This window comes from Cydia amplana, chromosome 24 (assembly GCF_948474715.1).
Source record: "Cydia amplana chromosome 24, ilCydAmpl1.1, whole genome shotgun sequence".
NCBI lineage: Eukaryota > Metazoa > Arthropoda > Insecta > Lepidoptera > Tortricidae > Cydia > Cydia amplana.
In genome coordinates, this window is record NC_086092.1 from 2,590,358 (window position 1) to 2,609,034 (window position 18,677).

General features: G+C 36.5%; 1 protein-coding gene across 1 annotated transcript in view; it reads left to right on the top strand.

The window, feature by feature from the left end:
• The first annotated feature begins 2,991 nt into the window (after positions 1 to 2,991).
• LOC134659171 (uncharacterized) overlaps positions 2,992 to 18,677 on the top strand; it is an 83,635-nt gene continuing 67,949 nt past the window's right edge. Inside the window, exon 1 of the mRNA XM_063514803.1 lies at positions 2,992 to 3,377. Coding sequence (XP_063370873.1) covers positions 3,313 to 3,377 — 65 coding nt within the window. The 5' untranslated portion in view covers positions 2,992 to 3,312. The remainder of the gene's footprint in view (positions 3,378 to 18,677) is intronic.

An 18,677-nucleotide genomic window follows, 5' to 3' on the forward strand; every position in this document is an offset into this window, starting at 1 on the left:
AAATCTCCCATGAAATGTTCTCGGTATTTTTTCTACACGCTTATTGCCAAACTATCTTAGTTAGTTACGATTTCTATTTCCAGGAATAAACGCCAAGTTTATTAGTGTAGTAGTAGGAGACACTAAATAAGTTTATCTACTGTCAGAATGGTTGATATATGGCTGGATAAACTTGTTTTCTTGCTTAGTTCTTCTTAAGCACTTAATATAGCCTAGTACTTATACACTTATGACAACTTCTGTGGGCATAGTGGGGTGGGCACAGGCCTCCTTACTGACGAGCTGTGTGTAGATAGGTTATAGGCGTTCGAAAATTGAAGCGCTTACCTTGTGACAAATTGGACAAGTTGCCTTTAGTCGCGGCTGGACGGACAAGCGAGAAATGTGCACGTGCTAACGAGCTCCCGCACACCGAAAGAGAAAGAGACGACCTTATGTTTAACAACGAGTGTGACAAAGATGGATGGAATAAGAAAATTAATCAAAAATAACAGATTTCTTCGTATAGGCACAGAAATAAATATGGAAGTATTTTTTGTGCTCCTCAAGTATGAGTACATATACCTAACCTATCTATTGTTATATAATATAATTGTGTGTTATCTCGTCTTATTCTCGTAAACCCTATCATTCCAAAATTGTTCATAAAGTGCATCTTATTTTCGTATCATTTCCTCATTCTAATCTCTGTCGCAGCAGGTGACTGCTTTGGCCACAGTCCAAGAGATTTAGAATATTGCATCATAGATATAACGACTGTTGCAGTCCTTTTGACAAAATTTATGTGTGCGTTTGACAGGGCCTGCATGTCACCATGGGGAATAAGGAATGTTCTTTAAAATAACGTCTGCGATGTTTTGGGGTTATGTCGTGAATAATTAAGTGTCAAATAAATAACTCGATTCTCGGGCTTAAATGAGATTGGTTAGATCACGTCTACCGAATGCAATTTAAGGCATCCGTAACGGTGAAATATGCTGGAGGCGTTGCTGCTACTGTAAACGCCGTATTTTCATAGGAATTTGAGGTTGGCACTTCTTTGTCTCTTGCCAGGTTAACCGGACTTAGGTTAAGAAATTGGTAGCATGAGAACGGCAGCTCAAGAGAAAATGACAGGACTTTCTCTGGTAGAAAGTTGCCCTAAGCTCCAAAGATTGAAAGGATACTCCAGGACCCATGGGGAGACCAATGCCCCGGAGTACAAAAATTTGTGCTTAAGTTTATAAAAATAAAGACACATTTTTTGGGGTAAAACAGACGAGTGCATGTTTTAGTTGTTTCGTTATTTTGATCCGTGATCGTCTTGACTATGCCTAATCTCATCTTCGTGCTTAATCACGTATGCAAAATTTCACGGATATTGGTTAAGTGATGTATTGAGAAAGCGAAACAATACTTTCGCAATTTGTGAAACTTCACACGAAAACCTTTTTTTCTTTCAATCATGGTGCAGTCTCTTTTTTTTTTGACAATGCTACTTGGCGTTAAGTTCCCCAATTTGGCTGATGTATACAAAATATTGGCTCTATAAGGTTAACATAAAATAAGTAAACCTTAAAGCATTTTAACACCCATAAATAAAATTTTACGCTACGTTAGCCGATGTATCATTTGAACAAAGTTTTTACGAGTTCTCAGTTCGTTAAAACTTAGATAACAGAAATAGTTTAGTTTATTTTCTTACTTTTAAGTGGTGTTAAATTGTAGAGAAACTTGCTGCAGGGTTTCTGTCTTCGTGTTTATAAATGGAAGCTCAAGCTTTCAGCCGATGCTTTGTCGGCCACACTGGCTTAATGGTCGACCATCACTCGGTCATGATTGCGTTGCGTATTACTTATTCTGTGAATGCGTCTTTCCATATAGATACTTGTGGATTTACTAACGGTTACTTTGTATAGGTATGGTATGTGAATAGGCAAATAATGAATATTTAGTAAGTAAATGTTTATGATTATGACTTTTATGAGGCGATTTTATGGAATCACTGGAATGTACGTGGGAAGTAGCTAGTCTAATAGAGGCTATGTTATGGATTTCATACGTTCTTAAGTTGTGAAAATTTGGGAATACGAAAGTTTCACAACGTTTTGTCTTTTTCAAGACATCCCTAACGACACATTTAATTATATTTCATCAATGTTTTCGTTTCCAACCGAAAACTTATAAATTACAACCCTTCGACTTCTCCGTTATATATTTTGCGTAATACCGTTATATCTATACATATTTTACCTTGTTTACAATTTTGAGTTTGAGTACCTAATATTTAATTACCTAAAATATCTTTAACTTTTGATTGGAATATCGCTGAAAGCTCAACAATCGCCGTTTCACAGTTTCGTGTTACAAATATAGATCTGTATGACTCACGCGATTGTTCAAATGTATCTGCAGTCTCTTTAAATATCTACACGACTTTCAATCTTATTCCTCACACATAAGCTCTAAAATGCAACTGTGTTTTTTCAGTGTATTTTGTCTTCCGCCTTTTTACTTTGGTCGCGAATTAATAGGATTCAGATCGATTTGACTGTCTCTATGGTTACATATTCGTGTTGTTTTTGTTTTGTTTCGATTGGCTTTATGGATTTCCTTTGCCTGACCAGGATGGAACGATGTGTTTTTTAAAACATGTTTTTAGGATGATCTATAATATCTAACCTAAGAGCTGTATAATTTTCATTTGTTTCGATCTTCTTTAATGTCAAAACATCAATTCCAAGCTCATTTTAAATGAAAACTTTCATTTTCTTTCACTCTCCGTTGATACTGAAAATAAACATCCACATATGCATTCTCGCAATGTGCATCCAGCTTTTTTTTACGGCTTCTAAATTTGAACGTGGCCACGCGCCAGTCTCGGCGCATGCGTCCAACGAGCACCATTCGAATTTTGAGTATTCCAATTCCTATTTTCAATATTTCGAATTCCTTTTTCGTCCCCAAAGAGATTGGTAAATATGTGAGGTGACAATGTAAATAACATACCGTTTTACGCAAATAAATCCGCTTGTTTGTTTTGTTGTCTAATAATTAGGTATTTAGGCGAAATTCTTTGTTCTAATTATTATTTGGATTGTTTTATATTGTTTTTTCTAACAGAGCCCATGCGTTGAGTCCTGTTTGGTACCAGCCAGAGACACCGTTCCAAATTTAAACTCATTGTTCAAATAAAGAACGTCAATTATCTAATGGTTAGTGATAACTGGCCAGTGTTAAGTGAATTGTGAAAGACGTTGGACCATAGACAAGTGTTGTGTTTTTAGACAAAAGTTTTAGTGTTAATGATTGTTAAGGATTTTTTGAGTGAAAATGGGGAAAAAGAGAAAGAATAGCGCTAAGAAAGGAGGCAACAGATTTTTTCGCTGGATCAGGAGGTAATCTATTTATTTTTTGGAATGAGTTGTGAAATTATTTATAAATGTGATTACCAAAAAAAAACTGCAAGAATTAACTTTTGCGCTGTGTTTCTTAGTATTTAACACTCTGTGCTATCAAATACGGTGCAGAGTTTAGCTTAGCCTGAGCCTGACTCTATCACTGTTGGAGTGTTGGCATAAAGAACTAGTCTGTCAAGTGAAAAATGAACTAGTTCTATTTGCGTGAACTAACATTTATTTTGTGTTGATTAATTAGCTGTCTTAACTGCATGTTTTTGTCTGTAAACAGTGTTAACTCGGTCGTAAATCAGTTTTTGCGTGTTCTATAATGAAATTAGTCAAATGTAACAACAGTGAAAAAGGTTGCATAGATTAAGTTTAAAGCGGGTTATACATGCGTTTATAATTATAAATAAGAATCTAATGCTTACAATTTAATTGAATCCAAAAGAGTTTTAATTGGATTTAAAAAAAGTAGGGTTCTGTACTTTAATTTAATGTGAAAATGGGCGTTTTTTTGTGGCACTCCTTTTCCGAAAACCGTTTTACCTATTTTTCTTTAATAGCTTTTGTTTTAAGATATTTTAGAATGGCCGGTGCAATAAGATTGATGATACGAGTTTTTCACTCTACGAAATGCTTGTATCAACTTGGAAGGAGCTGGACCTCCTCCTTTTTCTCTTATTTTTTTTTGACGTGATTACGTCTTATAAATCGATGAACACCGGTAGCATGCACGAAAAGTGTCACGTTGTGGACAGATCTCCATGGTAACGTTGTGTATGGTAAAGTATATAAAAGTATACAATTTTTCATCAATGTTTTCTTATGACGTTATCACGCAAAATTATCGTCCGACTTTACAGACAACCATTTTATTTTTATTGTTTTATTCCTTGATCTGAGTTTCGCTCTATCTCGACCTTAGCCGGGGTTTCCCCTTATCCACTATTAGAGCAGAACCCTGTGTACATACAATTGCATACCCCGCCTAAACCCTACAATTTTCCGCTGAATACGTCAGCAGTTGAGGCGTGAAATGGAACGTGCTGACACGCGGCCCGGAACCGTTCGAAAGCTACGAATTATGAAATGAAACGAAAAATCTTTAGTTTCAGGCAACCATTGGTCCATATCCATACATTATTTTTTTTCCGGTTCCGGTCGCAGAAAAGTAAACATCGCTTAAGTGTCACTGTACGACAAAATATTGTTTTATAATAGTAAAAAGTACGTTTCTAACTCATCACAGATATCACTACCGCACCTCAAAAAGGAAAAGTGTGTAAAAGATTAAAAACTTGAAATTACTACGGGATTAATTCGAAATATCAACAGAACATAAGTGAGGTTAGTGCCCTACATACGCATAACTATAAATAAGCTGCCTTCATTCACTCTGACAAGTAACGCGAAGTTGCCAGCGCAAATAAAAATTTCTACCAAAACAGTTCCGTTTCACTCAGACAATTAGACATTTGGTAGAAATGGAAGGCCAATTTCAACTCTTATTCGATCAAATGAAAAGTGAACTGGAAAAACAAACAGAGACATTAACAGAGTCGATCACAGCCACTATTATGGAAAAAAATCGATGAAAAACTGCAGCCTATTATATCAGATAGTAAAAAACTACAAATAAAAGTAGGAAAACTAGAAGAAGAGATAGAATATCTGAAAAGAGAAAAGAAAAATAACAACATAGTGATATTTGGCATGAAGGAAGGTGAAACATCTACTACTCAATTATTAGATAAAGTGAAAAATACTTTTAAGGAGGATCTAGGTATCAACATAGAAAATGGTGAAATCACTAATGCATTTCGTCTGGGGAAAGTAATTAGAGACAATAAACCTAGGCCAATTCTTCTATCCTTCGTAAGTACGTGGAAAAAAAGTGATATCATGAAAAATAAAAAGAACCTGAAGGAGATATACGTGAAAGATGATTTCTCAAAAGAAGTTCTAGAAAGAAGGAAAGAGCTACTCCCTAAGGTAGAAGAGGAAAGAAAAAAGGGGAATATCGCATACCTGAAACACGACAAACTCATAGTTATTGAAACAAATACTAACGAAAAACGAAAGAGGCAACCATCTTCATCGCCGCAAGTAAGAAAACAACCCGCACTTTCGTCGAAAGATAACAGAATGAACGCCTTCGATATAATGAGAAACCGATCGAACTCTCTTTCAAACAACACAGCCAGTGGCAGTAAGGAACAATAGCAATTAAACGGCAACCGGAAAACACAAAACAACAATGGAAAACAAAAAGCTGAAAAACGAAACACTCTCCCAAGCCGACTGGTCCTCGTGGGAGAAAATGACCGCGACCCTCTAAATGAAACAAACGAAGAAGCAAGTAAACTAAATGAAACAACCTCGGACATATATATAGCGACTCTGAACACACGAACGCTACGGACCCCAGAAAAACTAACGGAGCTAGAACTGGCCATAGAAAATATGAAATGGGACATAATCGGAATCAGCGAAATGAGACGGTATGGAGAAGAAATTGAAGACAAAGGGCAGTATATAATGCACTACATTGGAGAAACTAAGGGACAGTTTGGGGTTGGTTTCCTGATAAAGAGTCACTGGGCAAACAAAATAGAAGAAATAAGGGGAATCAATGAGAGAATAGCTCTCCTCAACATTAAACTTCCCACACATAACCATAGGGAAGAGATGTGGACCATCATTCAAGCATATTCACCAACTGAATCTGAAAACTCAGATCGCAACGAGAAGACGGACAAATTTTACGAAGATTTACAAGCAACCGTTCAAGGTTCGTATAAAAACCTAATTGTGATGGGAGACTTCAATGGTCGAATAGGGGTTTGCAATGAAGGGGAAGAACAAACAATAGGAAAACATGGACATGGCCAAAGAAGTAGTAACGGAGAAAGACTAGTCAATTTTGCATTAGAAAATAAACTTAGTATTTTAAACAGTTTCTTCAAGAAAAAGAAGTCAAAAAAATGGACATGGACATCACCCAATGGTAAATATAAAAACGAGATTGATTTTATCCTGACCAACAACCGAAAAATTTTCAAAGACATACATACAGTACAACAACTTAACTTCCATACGGACCACAGGATGGTAAGAGCATCACTGGCAACGAATCAGAAACAAAAAAGAAAACATTTTCAAAATAAGTACAAAACTGCCTTGGTGCTAACTGGTAATAAGGAGTCACTTCTTGAAAATTTGAATACTACAATAAACAGACACGCGACTATAAACTACAAAACGACTCAAGAACGATACGACAATCTACTGGATATACTCAAAACAGAAACTACTAATACAAATAAGCAAAACAAACACACAGAAAACACACTATCTTCAGAAACTAAACAATTGATTAAAAAGAGGAAAGAACTCATACAAGAAGGTAAAAACAAGCAAACTCGCGAAAAGATATCAGAAATAAGCAAACAGATACTCGTTCACATAAGACAAGATAGAAAGAATAAACGACTGAACCTTATCAAAACATCCATTGAAAAAACTGGAGGACTAAGGAAAGCGTTAAAACGACTTGATCAAAAGAAAACCTGGATGCCAAACGCAAAAAACAGACAAGGAAAGTGTACAAGCAAAAGAGAAGATATACTAGACATTGCCACAGACTATTACAGAACACTTTACCAAAAACAAACAACACTACCGGAAGAAATCCAAATGGAGATATTTACAGACACCGAACCAGTACCAAATATACTACAGGAAGAAACGATAAGAGCAATCAACACACAAAAACAAGACAAAGCACCAGGCTCAGACCAAATAACGAACGAGTTACTAAAATACACGTTACCTGTGATTGGCCCAAGACTAACAGAAATATTCAACGACATCCTAACAACCGAAAGCATACCTAAAGACTGGATGAAATCGACTATAACACTTATACATAAGAAAGGAGACAAGGGAGACATGAGCAACTATAGGCCAATAAGTTTAATGGCAAACATTTATAAGATATTTTCAAAGATAATACTATCACGTATCACGGTCAAACTCGAAGAAAATCAACCTAAAGAACAGGCGGGCTTTCGAAGCAAATTCTCCACGATAGACCACATTCACGTCTTAAGACAAGTGCTCCAAAAATACAGGGAATATAATAAAGTCTACTACTTAGGATTCGTGGATTTTAATAAAGCATTCGATAGCATATATCATGATAGCATCTGGAAAGCGTTAACAATACAGGGAGTAGAGGCCAAATACATTAGAATACTCAAAAACATCTACTCGAACAGTACGGCCCAAGTTAAGCTGGAAAGAACAGGGGAAGAATTTCCACTCGAAAGAGGAGTCAGACAGGGCGACCCAATCTCACCGAAATTATTCTCTGCGGTATTGGAGATGGTCTTTAGAAACCTAGAATGGGATCGAAATGGAATCGATATCTACGGCGATAATCTTAACCACCTACGTTTCGCAGACGATATCGTCCTGTTTTCTGAAGACCCAAGTAACTTAGAAGAAATGTTACAACAGCTATCTGATGAAAGCGCCAAGGTAGGTCTCTCAATGAACACCTCCAAAACAAAGGTGATGACAAACTCAACTAGAGTAGATATCAAAGTAAATGACGGACAAATACAATATGTAAATGAATACATATATCTAGGCCAACTAATAGCCCCAGAAGACACAATGGAAAAAGAAATAAACAGAAGGATTACAAACAGCTGGAAACGATTCTGGTCTTTGAGCGAAATTATGAAGGACAAAGACATGCCTATCAAAGAGAAAAGAAAAGTATTTGATACGTGTATCCTCCCATGCTTATCGTACGGATGCCAAACATGGGCACCGACCGAACAACAAATAAATAAAATAAAAGTATGTCAAAATGGAATGGAAAGAAGTGTTCTAGGAGTAAAACGCAGAGATAAGATTAGTCTACAAATTATAAAGAATAAAACGAAATTCAAAAACATTCAATCTGTTTACAAACGATTAAAATGGAGATGGACAGGGCATATGTTAAGGGAACGTACAGAAAAGTGGGCAAGATTAATAACGGAATGGTACCCATGGGACGGGACAAGAAACGAAGGAGGACAATTTAAACGTTGGGAAGACGACATAAGAAAGATAGCTGGCCCAACATGGAGACGAACTGCAAAGGACAGAACAAAATGGAAAGATTTAGAGGAGGCCTATGTCGAAAGACAAGCTGTAAAAAGGAAGAGACGAAAACCGGTTGCCGATTCACTTAGTTAAGAAATATAGATATATAGTGTAGTATTAAAATAAATATTGTGTAAAGGTACCTACTTAATACTTATATTGTTATGGTGTTAAACAGCAATAAAGGCTTATTTTATTTTATTTTATTATACATTATGTATATGTAAAACTTATAAAGATTTTTCACTTTTTTGTGAATCAATATAGTCGTCATTACTATAGCTTAATTATTCATCATATAATTTTATTACTTTAGCTTTACTCTAACATATTTAATTTTACAGCGCATTGGCGCCCCTAGATGTAATGCTGTAAAATGAATGAATATCAATAAATACATGAAAAGTTAAGAACCCTCGGCAATGTATTATGTATCTTACAAGATACATAATTTTACACCCTCTTTTTGCATTTTTTTCTAAGAGTTTTTTTTGCTCTATCAGGCAACGAGGCTTGAAAGCACGATTTTTGTTAATTTGTCAAGAAAAGGGTTAAAATTAGCATATTATAAATTATGGCTGCGATACATTTCGCAAGCCGTAGTTTCGGAACCGTCGGAACCCTTCTGCATTAACCAATTATTTTTTTAAATTTTTGTATCGACATTCCAATTTCGCAATTATGAAGCAGAGGGGGCTTACAGAATGGCGAACCACTTCGTTTCATTTATCTATTTGCCTCTCTATCGCTAAAAGAGACTCGTTGCAGCTATTGCCAAATTCGACTGACAATGCAGGGTACCTATAGCAGCAGATAGACAAATTTCGATGTTTGCACTATCCCGTCGACTGAAGGGCAAAATTCCGCCTCTTTTAGTATCTTATTGCCCGTTTAAGCATTGCATATTGAACTGACAATCCTTATCCTATTTATAGTAAGTCTTAGCTCGATCATTTGTCATAATCATACGTATATCGTTGTACAATGACAATGGCAATGGCTCAGTTCTGTAATTGCCTATTGTGGGGCATCCGGTCGGCAGGGACTTGTACTTGAGTCTCAGGATCTATATGCGCGAAGTTTTTATATCTTCCCAATATGCCCAGGTCGCGCGTTTGAAGGTCTGCCATCTTGTGGCCTAAATCGAAAACTTATGACACTTCGTGTTAAAGCAGTTGCTGCCCCCTACGGTTCACGCACGCTACCTCTGGCTCTTCCTGGCTCGTTGTAGGTTCTGCCATCTTGTGGCGTAAATCAGCTTAACGTAAGCTTGACGTTTACATTACTCGGCAATAAACAGGGGGGTCTGTTGTGCTGCCCCCTACAGTTGAAGCAAGATTGGATTATAGTTCTTGCCGACTGGTCTTAAATCTCAGAATCTATGGCCTTAAAATGTATGTCGTAGTACTTTATACTTAAAAAGAACAGACTATACAAGGATTAAGGTTCTCTATTGGTCATGCGTATTGCAAGAAAGGTTACGAATTGTCACTTAACAGTATGGTATAAATGCGATGAAATTACTTCATATACGATATCTTAAGCTAATACGATGGAAGACGGCCCTTGAGCCACACCTTCGGCAATAAAGGAAACGCGTGTATCTCCATCTACCATGTAATGAATAATGACCGAATCTGACTTAATGTGGACTGTCAATAAGAATTGCATATTATTAATATTGTTATTCCTTCATTTCATTCCAATGGTAAAGGCGTCTGCCATTTTAAATGCATGTAAAATTGATGATTTCCATACACAAATAAAAATACCTTTATCATCTCATAGATCTACGTTTAGTTATTACCGGTCTTCCTATACTCGTATGTAATATTTCATTGATGGAATCAATATTAATGTCATTCTTACTCATTTCTTACTGTTAGCTTGTCCTTGCCCGTATTACAATGATCGAACATCATTCTATGTAGTTCATTTTGCGTTGTCATTGTCATTTACATACTCGTACCATCAGTTGTTGGTTAACCCTTTAAACAACATCGAGAACTAGTTGTTAGATGGTTATCAGTTATCACATTGTCCGATCCGATATCGAATGGCTTTTAATTTCATAAGTCCCTGAAACTAGGTTTTCTAATTTGAAACATTCTGTTATTTAATACGTTTTTGGATGGATATCGTGCAGCTATGGTCATGTCGACAAAAAAAAAGGGAAAGCCATAATAAATATCGTTGGATTAATTAAAAAAAAGCGGCCAAGTGCGAGTCGGACTCGCCCATGAAGGGTTCCGTATTTAGGCGATTTAAGACGTATAAAAAAAACTACTTACTAGATCCCGTTCAAACCAATTTTCGGTGGAAGTTTACATGGTAATGTACATCATATATTTTTTTTAGTTTTATCATTCTCTTATTTTAGAAGTTACAGGGGGGGGGGGGGGGACACACATTTTACCACTTTGGAAGTGTCTCTCGCGCAAACTATTCAGTTTAGAAAAAAATGATATTAGAAACCTCAATATCATTTTTGAAGACCTATCCATAGATACCCCACACGTATGGGTTTGATGAAAAAAAAATTTTTGAGTTTCAGTTCGAAGTATGGGGAACCCCAAAAATTTATTGTTTTTTTTCTATTTTTGTGTGAAAATCTTAATGCGGTTCACAGAATACATCTACTTACCAAGTTTCAACAGTATAGTTCTTATAGATTCGGAGAAAAGTGGCTGTGACATACGGACGGACAGACAGACGGACAGACAGACAGACATGACGAATCTATAAGGGTTCCGTTTTTTGCCATTTGGCTACGGAACCCTAAAAAAACCTAATGTATTCAGTATTAACAACTCATCAACAAAAAAGTGATTAAAAAGTCATCCTTCTAATTAATCTAATTATACTTCGACACTTTATAGCATTTTATCACGAGCTATGCATACCGTTCTGGAGAAAAACCACATCAATATAGCTGTTATTATAGCCCTTAACTTAATTGAGACAAGCATTATTATTGCGTGGCTTAGTTTCTTTTATATTGGGTTTTCTGCACCATCTGTTACCTTAGAATCATCACACCATAGCACGTGTTAAACCCGTAAACCGTAAACCATTCCCCCCTTATACTAATCGACAATCATTAGAATCAATCCAATTTAAGCCTAATTTCTAGAGCAATACGAACGTCAACTATTTCATTGGCCTGGCAAAGCAACTGTACCTGCTTTACATTTGACTAAAACATTCAAATACAACTAAAATGGACTTTATGACAATAAGAACAAGATAGTTTAGAGTTGCTTTTATAAGGTACAAAAACTGTACCACTTAAACTTCCTGTAAAACGACGATATTGCCTCACTTGCTCGTACTTTGTCCATTGCCGCAAACGTTAGCGAGTCAAACGCCCGTATCGTTCTTAGTCAAGCGTTGGACGCCATAGCGCAGGTGAAAAACGTAAGTGTTCCATGGAAATTGGTTTAATAGGCAATTGAATGTACACGTCATAGTGTCGGTACGCCTACGCGGCGGCGGTCGTGCGCAAGAGTCGATTTCTAAGAGAAATTCCGAGTTTGAAGTCGGTGTACCCAAAGGCACGGTTTTTGGGCCGCTCTTGTTCCCATAATTACTTTACAGTACTGTTGTTTTAGTGTGAACGAACTTGTGTTTTAGGAGTTTTTTACAAATGAGTGGTTCAACATGAATGAAATGTGTAAGTATTTTTGTGTCTGTTTAGTAATTTATTGATAATGCCTAAATATGGTTGGAGTCTAGTTTTAATTATAATTTTAATGTGTTTTTGACCAAACTTCAAGGTACTTTAAGAATTTAAGTTGTACCTAATGTTGCAACCATTTTAACGATGTTAGATAGATATTTCGGCTCGTAAAGATAAGTTTATCTATGATTTCATAGGCATACCTACTTTTGGACTGAATCTAAAGTATTCTAAAGTGGTGTGTTTTAATCCTATCCGGTGGCGAATGCACTAGTCCCAAAACGCACTATTAGTCAATACACTCTAATTTCGAAAGCCCCTCTTCTCATAAGAAACTAGGCCCAAAATACCATATTTCCAAAAAGGCTCATTCTCGATTTACACGAGAACCATTGAGAACTAGTCCCAAAATACACCTTTCCCAAAATACCCCAAATTGTGTTCACCTGTGCGTGGCGTAATACTTTATTCTCATAATGCGTAGGTCTCAAAACACTCTAGTTCCAAAATACCCTATTTTTTTGGAATGTCTCTTTGTGACTGCTTTCAGCCGTAATCATTACCCGTTTGATGCCTAAAATTTTTTTTTCAAAAATAGGATTTATTTAATTATTATTTTGAGCTATACAGGGTGTAATCGTTAAGTGTTGCTCGGCGATAGTTCCGTAAATATAGCAGATATCAGAAAATTTCAAATTGATATCGAAAGTGCATATAGTGAAAGTGAAGGGCAATATACACACGAGTGTTTTAATGCCTGTGTTGATAAAGCAGTGTATGGAACTATCATAATTAGGTGGGCGAGAAACTACCCTCATTTATGGCATTAAATAATTAAATAATGCCATAAATGAGGGTAGTTTCTCGCCCACCTAATTATGATAGTTCCATACACTGCTTTATCAACACAGGCATTAAAACACTCGTGTGTATATTGCCCTTCACTTTCACTATATGCACTTTCGATATCAATTTGAAATTTTCTGATATCTGCTATATTTACGGAACTATCGCCGAGCAACACTTAACGATTACACCCTGTATAGCTCAAAATAATAATTAAATACGTAAATCCTATTTTTGAAAAAAATATTTTAGGCATCAAACGGGTAATGATTACGGCTGAAAGCAGTCACAAAGAGACATTCCAAAAAAATAGGGTATTTTGGAACTAGAGTGTTTTGAGACCTACGCATTATGAGAATAAAGTATTACGCCACGCACAGGTGAACACAATTTGGGGTATTTTGGGAAAGGTGTATTTTGGGACTAGTTCTCAATGGTTCTCGTGTAAATCGAGAATGAGCCTTTTTGGAAATATGGTATTTTGGGCCTAGTTTCTTATGAGAAGAGGGGCTTTCGAAATTAGAGTGTATTGACTAATAGTGCGTTTTGGGACTAGTGCATTCGCCACCGGATAGTTTTAATCGTAGTTTTCTACAAAACAATTCTCAACTACATACTTTTAATTGCGGCTTAAACTACAAAAAAGTAAGATATATAAAAAACGTAGGTACTTCCAGAGGCAAACCGGAACCAAACCTTAGTTTCCGAGATTACTGAGAACAGATAAATATACAAACAGACTTTCTTGAACCAACAGGGTTTTCTCTGATATGCTTAGGTTCTTAAGGGTGTATCAGATGAAGGTGACATTTTTTTTGTAGAAAACTTTAAAGTAAATGGCTTAAATATACATAAGTAGTTTAGGTAATGGTTCGTCAAACTTACTTGGAAAAAACTTTGCCAAAAAAGTTCAACTCTTTTCAATTAAGTTGTATTTTTTGTACATTCGCCATCAGATCAGATATATCGGAGCAGCCTAGGAGCTCACAAATATCTGAACACGCCTCTATTGTCAAGACGCTAGAGTGCGTTTTCAGATGCTTTTGAGACACTGACAATAAGGTCTTGTAAATATATTATTATTTTTGTTTCGTTGGCTTGTAAAGATGTCTATGTACTCGACCGTATCCCACGTTTACATATTTTCGCGTATTTAGCTGCATAGATAATTCTCATAAGTCTGAGGTCATATGCCATATCAGACATTGCAAATGCATCATACGATCCAAGCCAGACGACGCTTTAGTATTCTTTTGTTTGAAACCTCTCATTCACATGTTAACAGTGCCGAAGAACTTTAAAATTAAACTCTATTCATTTGTAATAAAGGCGACGGTTTGTAAGTTATGCAAATGATGAATCACTATTGAAACGCTCTAAAGTGAAATTTCAATAGCGTCAATACGCATAACTCACGCAGGTCGCAGGGTTGTCAACTTGTCACTTCAGATCCAGATCAAAATGCAGAGTGGGAGAGTGGGCTGAATATCACAAATTGTCAATAAATAAGAACAAACAAAACTATACTCATCCTTTTCTTTTGGGTGCTAGTACTAGTCTAAGACAAAGATAGTATGATTATCTCTGTCTACGTTTGAAATGAGACAGTCCTTTAACAAACTATATGTACTACGCATTTTTCACCTATACTTACTTTTACTTTTGTTTTTGACTATGGAATCTGTCGATGGGGGTTATTCAGGAAAAGCCTATGTATCAATCAGGGATATCACTTCGGTATCAACCATTTGTTATTTAATAACTATTTTGCGATTCTATAATATCTACTTATAACATTTGGACCATATTAATATCTGCGACAAAGATCTAGATGTGGACTTGCGGAGCGTGAGGTGGGACTTGATAACAAACCTTGGAAATGTCAATGACATGGTAACAGCCTTTAATCAACATGTTCTTAATCTGTTTGATTTACATGCCCCTCTTAAGACATCCTTGATTAAAGCTCAATCACACCCTTGGATTACTGACACCGTCAAATTGATGATGAGGCTGCGTGACAGTGCTGCAGCGGATTATCACAAAAACCAGAGCGAAGTCAAAAAGAATTACTACAAAGACCTAAAGTCTATTGTAAATAAAGCTCTGTATTTTGAAAAGGTAGCATATTTCAAGCATAATATTAATAATAATATTAAAGAACCCAAAACTTTATGGAAAAACTTAAAAGATACCGTGTTGCCTAATAAGAATAATGAATTACCTAATATATTTAATAATCCCGATACCTTGAACAAGCACTTCCTAGACCTACCAGGAACTTCAGGTGTCACTATATCACAGCTTACCTATTTTGAATTTCATAAGTTCAGTGACTCTGTTTTCCACCTAGATACTGTTAGTTCTTATCAAATAATGAAAGTAATTAAATGTTTAAAATCGAATGCTGAGGGTATTGACGGGATAAATCTAAACATGCTTACTCTAACTTTTCCATACACAATTGATTTCATTACAAGCCTAATAAATACCTCCATTCTTACATCCACCTTTCCAGATATCTGGAAGTTAGCACTCGTGAATCCCTTGCCTAAAGTATCGAACCCATCCATGCTTAAAGACCTTAGGCCTATAAGTATACTGCCTTGTCTATCTAAAATAATGGAAAAAGTTGTATGCTCACAGCTAACCACCTACTTAGAAAGCAACAATATTCTACCGGATGTCCAATCAGGTTTTCGAAAGGGACGTAGCACTGTGACTGCCTTACTCGATGTCTCTGATAATATTTTGGCTGCTCAAGACAAAGGTATGTGCACTATTTTAGTCCTCCTCGACTTTTCAAGGGCTTTTGATTGTCTGAATATAAATTTGCTTCTATCCAAATTGAGTTATTATGGTTTTGATCAAAAAACTGTGAAGTGGTTTGAAAGTTATTTGCGTGATCGATCACAAATTGTGAAAGTGTGTTGCAGTGATGGTTCTTCACTTTTATCTGAAAAGGCTGAATTAACAAGAGGAGTTCCTCAGGGATCGGTGCTCGGTCCGCTCCTGTTCATATTATACTCCGCAGATATAAGGTCCCACATCACGCATTGCAAATACCACATATATGCAGACGACATACAAGTGTATATATCATGTAAGCCGGCCGACATTGACAGTGCTATAGAAAAATTAAACCATGATCTCACCACTATAGCATCATGGGCTACAGAAAACTGCCTGCTGCTTAACCCAAATAAAACTAAATACCTTGTTTTTGGCAGCAGGCAACAACTGGCTGGTGTCAGTATATCAGCGGATGTTATGTTAATGAACACACCGGTTGAGAGAGTGTATGAGGCGCGTAATTTAGGTCTCATAATGGATTGTGGACTACGTTATGAGAAGCATATCTCTGAAGCCATTAGGAGTTGTTTTTACAAGCTTAAGGTTTTATATAAAATTCGGCCATATTTAAGCGAAAACCTGCGATGTCAACTAGTTGAATCACTTGTCCTATCAAAATTAAATTATGTGGATGTAGTGTTTGGGCCTAGACTTCTTGCTAAAACAAAGAGACTCATTCAACGTGTTCAAAATGCCTGTGCTCGCTTCTGTTTCAATATTCCGTTGAGAGCCCACGTGACTCCGTTTCTGAATAGTCATATGATCCTCAAAATGCAACACCGTCGTAAACTTCATCTGGCCTGTTTGCTCTTTGGTGTGCTGAAGTATAGAACGCCCCCATATCTCTTCAATAAGCTATCTTGTATTAAGCTCCGCGAACGCCGTAACTGTGGGATTAAATTGTTGACGCCGCGCCATGCCACAGCAGCTTTTCGTGGTAGTTTCAGCTACGCCGCGTCGAAGGTTTGGAATAATATACCTCCGCCATTGAGAAACCTGCAAAGTATTCATAGTTTTAAGTCAAAGCTTAAACAGTATTTATTTAATCACCAACTTAACCAGGAAGCCTACAGACTTGATACGAGCTGCCTGTAGTTTGTAAGTACTTTTACTTATGCTTACCACAAGTGTTTTGTTCCTTCAGCCTGGCAAGAGTTCATTATTCCTGATACGCCATACTTAGTAGAGTATTATTATGTTAGTATTCGTTTACCTACAAATCCTACGATGCTGTCTTGTTAAACTAATCTTATAAAATTGATTTCATGAACGCTCGATATTGGTCTGGTCTGTCATTGCCTTTTTTTTTTTTAGTTAGCAGTCTCTGGAAACTCCCTTATTGACAAAAAATATGTGGCGATAAAGTTCGCAAGGCGACAACATACCGGACCGGAACCGGAACTTGACATTAATGCGTACATACGAGTGTCAGTCGACCATTTTGCAAAAATTTGAAATCCTACATTGGATTGTTGTGTGTGTGAAAATGGTCGGAAAAAGCCGATATTGTGAGATATGCGGCGTGAGAGAAATTTTCAGAGGAGGCTTCTTTGCCAAATTTCCCAAGGATGAACTGCGGTAAGTCAACAAGTTCCTAAATACAACTAGGGAATAAATCAAATTACTTTATTAAACATTTTGATTTGTTAGCCGCGTAAGCTGAAGGCCGACTGAGAAGCCGGTTCGAATCCTTCACTCCGTAATGCCGCAAGGGATTCAAATAGGAGGAGCAAGCACGTACTGCTCGCCCATAGAACTTTGGTTTAGACTTTCTAGGGTGACATCATAGACCGTAGTCTGTTCCTATATGAAGTTTAATTACTTACCTACTACAAAAGCTTTGATGTAATTCATTTTCATATTTAGCTACCTTTCTAAAGTACTTAAATTATTGGTTTACAGGTGTAAAACTTGGCTTAGACTGGTTGGAAAAGAAGATCTGATTCATGTCCCCATAGAGAAGTTGCATGAGCTACGTCATGTTTGTGGTGACCACTTTGACCGGAGAGACTTTGGGAAGACAGGAAATAAGCTAAAAAAAAGAGCATATCCAAAATTAAATCTTGCCGCACCTCCACTGACAGACCATCAATTAAGAGGATTCCCTCAACATGTAGCAAGTAGACGAGGTAACTTTTTATTAGTTAACATATTTATTAATTATCCTTTAAAACAGTGGATAGGTCCAGCACAGCAACAAATAAATTTCATTTCTATCACATATATGCGACTACTTATATATATTAGTGATAAAAAGAGTCCCATATACGTGACAGAAATGTTTCTATCACTGGAAAAAGGCCACAGTTTTACAGCTATAGTATGGAAGTAGTATAGGTACATACTCTACTTGGTTAACAGCCGACTACAACTGACAAATAAAAGTGATAAGTGATGGTAATGTAATATGTACCTTTCACTTACCACTACCAGGTATGTTTGTAATATCTTTTTTAAACTTATTATACGTGCTGCGGCGCCTGCGGGACAGCCGCAACAGTCTCCCGGCAGTTATAGCTGACAGGCTTGATAGTCAGCTTCTCGTGCACCGGACCAGGGTACACTCAATGGTGTATGTAGTTATTATTAGTAGTGTATATGCCTGGCTCCAGCCAAATAGATATATTATAATATTGTAAATTAAAATTAATAACTTATAAAAATATTCAACCGGATAAAGGTAAGCGTATTATTATGAGGATGTTACTTGTTGAATAATTTCTAATAACAATAATTTATTTTAGTTCCTTATTAAG